This window comes from Sphaerodactylus townsendi, linkage group LG03, assembly GCF_021028975.2.
Source record: "Sphaerodactylus townsendi isolate TG3544 linkage group LG03, MPM_Stown_v2.3, whole genome shotgun sequence".
Classification (NCBI taxonomy): Eukaryota; Metazoa; Chordata; class Lepidosauria; order Squamata; family Sphaerodactylidae; genus Sphaerodactylus; species Sphaerodactylus townsendi.
Window position 1 is genome coordinate 67554654 of NC_059427.1, and position 8572 is coordinate 67563225.

Below are 8572 nucleotides of genomic sequence, written 5' to 3' on the forward strand. Positions count from 1 at the left end.
CCCCCACCTTTAGCCTGTTCACAGAACAGCCAGTGGCACTGGAGAACCGTGTGATTCTTTTTCTCCTCTTGGATTTGGCGGAGCAAATGTTATTCATTCACTTTAATGTAAATTTTGTGACACCTTACAGGCTAAGGCTAGGGTGTCAAAATTATATATAAACATTTAGGTTTATAAAAAATAATGCAGTGGAATTCTGCGTGTATGTGATTATGTATGTATAATAAGATATCCTGTCTTTTGTGATCCTAGCAGTGATTAACACAAAGCAATACTAATTTAATATTACTATGTTTCTTGTACCATGTTAATTTATGATACACCTGGACCAAATGATTCAGAATCATCTCTCACAGTGCATAAAAAGAGGTCTGTGCTTTCCAAGCTCTTAAGTTTAACTCAATCTCCAAAACTGCAGGTAATCCTAAAATTGCTATACTATGGTGAGTTACAAAATATATTTTCATTTCCTACAGAATGGATAATTTTTATTACAACTTTTATTTTTTCCTACTTTTCAGAGAGCAAAAACTAAGATATACTAATTTGTGTAGCTTAGGGTGCAGCAGTTTGTAGCTCTCTATTTACAGTTTTGTTTCAACAAATCTTTCATGTTTTAAAACAGACTTGATTATAAAGTATGGGGTATTACAATTAAATTTCAACATTTCTAGAAAATATACTTTCTATAGGATATTTGAGGCCTACAGTGTAACGATATTCCTTTGCTTTGCTTATACAGAAATTTAGGAAATCCACGAAACATAAAAAGAGCATGTATCCAACAAGATGCTTCCCACAAGCAAACCATGAAATCAGTGAACTATATCAAAAGCTGCTGTCAGGTCGAACAGAAACCAACAGCGCTGACCTGTCTTGATCCAGCTGCCTCCATAGTAGGTACTGATCTGGGCCCTTCCAGACCAATATAATTTTTAACGACAATACACTACATTCATGGGGTGGCATGCAAGGGAGGGGGGAGAGAGGGAGGGGACCTGGCATCTGAACATGGCCCACCCACCCTAGCAGAGGGAAGGGAAGGGAAGGGGAGGGAAGGGTGGCATGCAAAGGAGGGGAGGGAGGGGGCATCTGGACATGGCCCACCTACCCTAACGGAGGGGGGAGGGAGGGGTGGCATGCAAGGGAAGGGGAGTAGGGGAGGGAGGGGTGGCATGCAAGGGAGGGGAAGAAGGGGTTCTGCCATGCCACCCCTCCCCCTCCCCTCCCCTCCCCTTGATGAGGGAAATATCAGGGGAGGCTGCTAGGGTGGGTGGGCCATGGGGACGGAGGGAGGGGTGGCATGCAAGGGAGGGGAGGGAAGGAGCCCAGCAGTTGGACATGGTCCACCCACCCTAGCGGAGGGAGTGGGAGGATAGGGAGGGGTGGCATGCAAGGAAGGGGAGGGAGGGGCCTAGCATCTGGTCATGGCCCACATACCCTAGTGGAGGGAGGGGGAGGGGTGGGTGGGTGGGTGGCATGCAAGGGAAGGGAAGGGGAGTGAGGGAGGGGAGTGAGTGAGGAGTGGCATGCAGGGGGGAGGGCCCCAACATGCCACCCCTCCCCCTCCCGTTGATGAGGGAAATATCAGGGGAGGCTGCTAGAGTGGGTGGGCCATGGGGATGGAGTGAGGGGTGGCGTGCAAGGGAGGGGGAGGGCCCCCAGCATCTGGACATGGCCCACCCACCCTAGCTGAAGGAGGGGGAAGGGTGGCATGCAAGGGAGGGAAAGGAAGGGGAGGGGCCTGGCATCTGAACATGGTCCACCCACCCTAGTGGAGGGGGGTGGCATGCAAGGAAGGGGATTCATGCCACCCCTCCCCTCCCTCCACTAGGGTGTGTAGGCCATGTCCAGATGTTGGGGCCCCTCCCCCTCCTCCCTTGCATGCCACCCATTCCCTTCCTCACTCCCCTTGCATGCCACCCCTCTCCCTCCTGTAGCCAACCTGACCTGTAGCAGTGTGGAGGGTGAGAGAATGGTCTTTCTCCCAGAATGCTGCCCTGTCAGATCTAGAAGAACAGTGACCTGAAACTCCACCTTGGGACTGTATCTGAACTTGTGGACAAGAACGCCTAAAGGCCCCCCCCCCCCCGCACCTCATGCCTGGCACATACTCAGGAAACAACATCTGAATAAGAATAATAGCACACCTGGGCGAACCCAGTTCTCTTTTGTCTATATTTGTTAACCTTTCCTGTGACTCATCATCCTTGTGACCATCTATGTTGTAACACCCATTAAGGATCGTTACCTGTCTTGTCCAACAGCAGGTGAGCCGTCAGGTCAAATGGTCTGACACTCAAGAAGACCATTACCTCACCTTGGAACAGCAGGAAAAATCCTTTCTTAAAGGATTTCCTTGGTCCTATGTTTTGGTCTATAAAAGCCCACCCCAGACCCCAGTCAGTTGTTCAATATTATCACACCACCATGGTTTTCAATAATATTGCTCCATCAGTGCTGATCATCCAGAGCCTAGTGCTGGTCATTAGGTCTCTGCTTCCTGGACATCCACTACAAGACTGGTAAATATAATGTTTGATGCCCTATCCCCTCTCTCTATATCCGAAACTTGTCTTTCACCTCTAAATTACATCCTACGAAACCTTGAATGCATGTGTTTTTACCTCAGTAACTGAGTGATTGTGAGTGAGATTTTATTTTATACCATTTGTTATTTTCCCAATAAAACCATTAAAAAATTATTTTCTCTGCTGCTTTCTTATAGTGAGCTGAAACCTGTATACATAGGCAATCTATCCATCCATCCATCCATCCATCCACACACGCATACATATGTATGTGTACATAGATACATATACATACATATACATACATACAAATATATACATATATATGCGTATACACACACACACACACGTAGCAATCAAGTTACCCACGCTACTCAAGTGACGCTAAGTGACCTTGTGCTCTACGGCTAATTTCCCAACCAAAGAGGGTCATTGCGTCCCACCATTTTGGGTGACACTCCCTCCGCTAGGGTGGGTGGGGCATGTCCAGATGCCGGGGCCCCTCCCTCCCTTGCATGCCACCTTCTCCCTCCCCTCCCTCCCCTTCACTTGCATGTCACCCCTCACTCCTTATTGCATGCCACCCCTCACTCCCCTTCATAGTGCCCACCAAAAACTTTCCTGGTGCCCACAAAGTGCTTTTAAGAAGGGGGCTGGGCCAGGCAGGGCTTTTGCCCAGCAAGGCTTTTCTGTAATAGCACAGCACAACAATCTACACTGTGTTACTGAAATTAGGCTGTAGAAATCATTTTTGGGCTGGCTCCACTTCCTGTGCCAACCATTTATTGTTCTGCACCCACCATGTTGTGTCAGAATTCCAAAAGTGCCCACAGGCTCAAAAAGATTGGGGAACCTTGATGAAGACAATACCCTCACTCTCTTAGCTGCTCGCCCTCAATATTCTATATACTGATCCTGAATCTTTTGGTATTTTGAACTCGGTCTGGAAGCAAACAGGTATCCTCTGCAGAGGATAACATACTGGAATTACATGTTCTGAGCAGCTGATGCCAACTGAAGCTTCCAAGAAACAATCAAAGACAGCCCAATATATAGTACATTATAGTAGTCCAAAGTGGAGGTTACAATAGGACGGATCAGCATAGCTAGGTCACCACAGTCAAAGTAAGAGGACAGTTTATAGGCAAGAGAAAGATCTCCTAGCAACAGTACCAACCTACTTATCCATCAACAAAGGTAGGCCAGGAGTACTCCAAGATCTAAATTTGAGCTTGACTGGCAAGGACAATATACAAATTGGACGGACGGACGGGCGGACCTTAACCCATCTAGGTTTGATAGATCAGTATCATTCAAACACACTGACTTCCAAACAAGGATCATCTCCCATCTTGCATGGGTTAAGCTATAGTTTGTTTATCACAGACTCAAGACCGCTCCTCAAGACTTTCACAGCTGCCTCTGGAGGGTTAGATAATAAAATGTAAACCATTAGTGATAACCCACCTAAAGCTCTTGATCTCATCCAAAGGTTTAATATAAAGTTTAAAGAACACTGAGGATAAAACAGATTTAAGGCCACCCCACATAACACATCCTAACTAGTCGATACTATCTTCTATGGAAACTATTTGTTTCCTGCCAAAAAAAGAAAAAAGAATGAAGCCAGAAGAAGGGTGACCCTTTTATTTTACATTTTAGTTATAGTTTATCCACTAAATATCATGGTTGACCATATCAAATGTTGCAGATTAATCCAGCAATATCTATTTATTAAAACATTAAAGCCAGAATGGTATAGTGGTTAAGAGCAGGTGAATTCTAATATGGAGAACCGAGTTTGATTCCCCTATTCTTTCACATGGTGAACCAGATTTATTTCCCCCTCCTTCAAATTCCTGCTGGGTGACCTTGGGCTAGTCATAATTCTTTGGAACTCTCTCAGCCCTACCTACCTCATAAGGTGTCTGTTGTGGGGAGAGGAAGGGAAAGGAGTTTGTAAGCCCCTCTGAGTCTCTTTACAGGAAAGAAAGGGGGGTATAAATACAACCTCTTCTTCATTTTTATGTTGCCTTTCCACCCAATCAGTCTACAATATCAACAATTGATTGCTCTTATCCAGTTATACCTAGAGATCATCTACCAAGGCCAGTAATGCTGACTCAGTGCCAAATCCTGGCCTGAAGCCAGGATAGAAAAGGTCAAGAGCAGATATTTCATCCAGAAGTGCCAGCAGTGGCTCTTACAAACTGCTCAATCACCTGCCCAATCAATTATAACTAATTATACACAGAAGTAAACATACATGGGTAAATACATGGGTAAATACAACCTCAAGCAAATGCTTTTGTAAGGTTCTCCTGGAGTGAAACAAGTTTTCATGAATTTGGAGTTATTTTTTGGCCCAGTTTCTGCACAGAAAGCTCTACTCACAATAACTCTCAAGGAAGACTTGAAGGGCTATCTTTAAGGCACCAGAATAGCATATGTCTCAATCTAGCCTATGAGCATTCATAACAAATGTCACAATCAAGACATCCCATTAGTTCCATGTAAACAAGAGGACTTCAGATATACATATTTATGAGCAATTACCCCTTTCCTCTGTTCAAAGAAAAGGGATTTTTTTAATGACTGTCCTATTGCAAGCCCTCTGCATGATACCAAGTAGCACTCTGGATACTGGCCAAGAGATCTGTGTCACTGAGCTTCTTTATAACCAGTAGCCAAGGTTCCGGCAGCTTCCCAGCATAACTGAGGAAAAGCTTAGGCAGCCTCCCTTTACGGACATTGCGTGCAAACCTTCCTTCAGTCCTTATGAGATGTACATTGTTTATGACATACACATTTTCTATGTGCACAAAGTGGGTCTTTTTATATAACAGAGCCTTTAAACATGCAGTTTCCACGTTTGCAGTCTCAAACAATACAGTCTAGCAAGAGTTGCACCCATCCAATTTTGCCAACTGTGCCAGTCAGTTCTTTGTTAGCCATCAAAAATTGTGTTTGGCAATTCCTTATTTCCAAGTCACATTCTTATTTAAAAGTTAATGTCAACATATTTATTCATTTAGATTTTATACCACACTTCCCTTTTCAGGCTGAGGCTCATAGTCATAATGTAAAGGCTAACGGCTAAAGTTTCATGCTAATAATGATCACTGACCAAGACTGACTATATCAACACACTTCACTTTACTATGAGGGGAAAAAATCCTGTTCAGAAGCGGTTAAATCATGCAGAATTTATATAACATTTTAACTAAAATTCTCCCTGCTTTATGGTACCAATTTTCAAAATGATTGGCCATTTTAATATCTCCCCCCAAAAGCATTTCTCAGGATTAGTAAATTCTCCTTAGAGAGGGAAAGGGCATAAAGGAACTAAAATTCTGTTTGGATAACTAATGTTATCCAATGCTGTCATGATGATTGTACAGCTAAGACAAACATCTGAGATCACGTAAAGATTAAAACCAAGGAAATGCAAAATTGAAAATTTCAGGCCTCCAAGGCCACTCGGAAACCTTAAGACTGCATTGCAACATAATGGGAAAAAAAGAAGGGCTACTTCATCAAAATTAAAAGACACTTACATATCAAAAATAAGCACATTTTATATATAGTCAACTGGATTAACATTTTATATTTGAGATGCACTTAGCTGGGTTGGAAATAAATTACATATGCTTAAATTACTATCAGCCATTACCCGTTGTGAGGTCCACTTTATGAGTGGATTAAGTATAGACTTTAATTCAGTTTCAGAAAACAGTACAGAGAAAGCTATGCTGGCCAATAAATATAGCAACTATTCAATCATATTTCCTTTGTTTTGAACCATTAATTCACTAACAGTTTTTCCCCACTTAGTTATTAAAATGCTGATTAATTCCATACTGCCACACTGTGTAATGCATTCTGCTACAGTAAAGCTTCCTGCATAGCTTCAGATGCCCACTTTCACAGATGAACTGTTAATATCTCCATATCCAGCATTTTTCGTTATTGCAAAAAGTATATTTAAATATAAAAGACTGCATTATATGACAGCAGATATATATTGGGCACTGTGAATGCAGTGTCACAATTCATAATTTATCTAACAATTTTAGACAATTCAGAAACTAAGTAAAGCAAGATTTGGGGGAAATTAATTCAGACTAAATGAAGCTCTGATCATTTTGAAAGGTAATCCAGTTTGTAGACATTAGTGGCTTTCTTCGTAATCCTGACTCTAACAACATTGACACTTTTTAAACTTTGGAATATAGAACACAAGTATGATAATAAAAAGCAAGTGATGTAATTAAAATATTAACCAAAAGACTGGACCTAGCCACACTAATTCCCAAAATAAAATAAGTATCTAAATAAGAATCAGAGTGTTACATAATTTTACACATAAATGGAAATTCATGTTAGTGGATGAGACAAGCACTGGTTTCTGTAGATTGCCTCATTTGTTTGTTTAACAGGGTAGCGACTCAAGACAATTAACCAAGTTGTGTTTTGATTACTCTTCTTGGAAAGATACTGACTGAAAGCATGTGCCTCCCTGGCGCCCCCTAACGATGCAACAGTCATGATTCCATCTCTTCGATCACAAGATCATCATAGACGACAGACTGAGAGAAAGGCGCTGCACAAATAAGTAGATTAAAGCGATGAGATTCGTTTTCTGTCTATTCCCGTAGGGTGATCCTGGACGCGGGCTTCGAAAAACTGTACTTCAACCTCCCAACAAACATATTATTCGGTTGGCTTTCAAATCCGCACCAGCGATCTACTGAACGGGATCAAAAAGACTCAGAGAACGCGTTCAGTAGCTAAGCACAAGATGTCCCTTATTTTTATTTAATTTCTGGGATGCAACCTGTTCAATGAGAACAGACATTAAAACCGGTTCCCCCCGCCTGCAATTTCCCTCCTGCGAGGAGAGAGGAAAGGAGGCTGATGGGGAGGGGGAGATCTGGGCTGCAGCAGTGAAGCGAACAACATTGCGCACGCCACGGTTCCCGAAAGGGAGAAGAGGCGGCTGGCGGTTACCATCCAACAGCAGCAACAGGCCCCCCCACGCATCCCTCAACCACCACCCCTTTTCAAAAAATGACAGCATCCCTAAAACGCCATTTTCTGACAAATAAGCAAGTTGAGGATCCTCAAAAAGTGAGTCATAGGCAACGTGCGCAACAGGGAGAAGAGAAAGCGCCACCCGGACCCCGCACCTGCGTCCCCCCCCCCCCCATGACCTCAGGTGCAGCCTTCTTCCCCCACCACCCCCATCCCATCGGGAGAAGAGCCGGCCAACCTACCCACGCCGTATTTTTCCTCCTCTGTCGGGGTCCACATGCTGCTCCCGCCGCCAGTGCCGCTCCTGCAGCCGGCTGACCCCTGCCAGTGAGGAGCGTTGGAGCCGTGGTGCTCATGGGCGAGCGGAGGCGGCGGCTTGTCCGGGTGGGCCCGGGGCCGCTGCTCCATACAGCCCCCCGGGCGCCGCGGCTGGGGCGGCGGCGACGTCTTCTCCGCTTGCCAAGGCCGAACAGGTGAGCGGGCTGGCCAGGGGGGAATCGAAGGGACGAAGCTTCCTCCCCTTGCAGAGCAACACCGCGAGCGGCAGGGACCACGCAGCGCCCCCGACCCCTCGGGGCAGGACAGCTCCTCTCCGCCCTCGCCCTGCTCCAACCTCCAGGGCCCGCCTGCCTCTGCTCGTCTGCCGGACGGCGGCTGGAGGAGGCACCCGCAGCCCTTCCACCGCCTCTGCCCCGCTGCTGCTGTTGTTGTCGCCGCTGCTGCTGAAGGACTCGCGCGCCCACCCACTTAGCGGCCCGGAGCATGCGCGAACGCTTTTCGCTCCCCTACCTTCCCGCGCGGCCGCGAGCAGCCTCGTGCACGCGTACTGTTGAGGCTACACCGGGGCGGCGGGGCGAGTCAGGCGCGAGGCTTTCCAGGTTTGTTTGTTTTTTAATGTACCTTCCCCACCCCCTTCTTCCTGAGTTGAACTGGAAGCAGACAACTCGTTAAAATGTCTCTGCTTCACAGAAAATGCACATCCTTCCTTACACTCTAGGTCTGGAGCC

The 8572-nt window shown here is 45.6% G+C and overlaps 1 protein-coding gene across 8 annotated transcripts in view; it reads right to left on the reverse strand.

The window, feature by feature from the left end:
* DOCK3 (dedicator of cytokinesis 3) overlaps nt 1-8272 on the reverse strand; it is a 228932-nt gene extending 220660 nt beyond the window's left edge. For all 8 annotated transcript variants that reach the window (XM_048491130.1, XM_048491135.1, XM_048491129.1 and 5 more), the window contains exon 1: nt 7808-8272. In XM_048491130.1, the coding sequence (XP_048347087.1) occupies nt 7808-7973 (166 nt within the window). In that variant the 5' untranslated portion in view covers nt 7974-8272. The remainder of the gene's footprint in view (nt 1-7807) is intronic.
* Nucleotides 8273-8572: the final 300 nt, after the last annotated feature.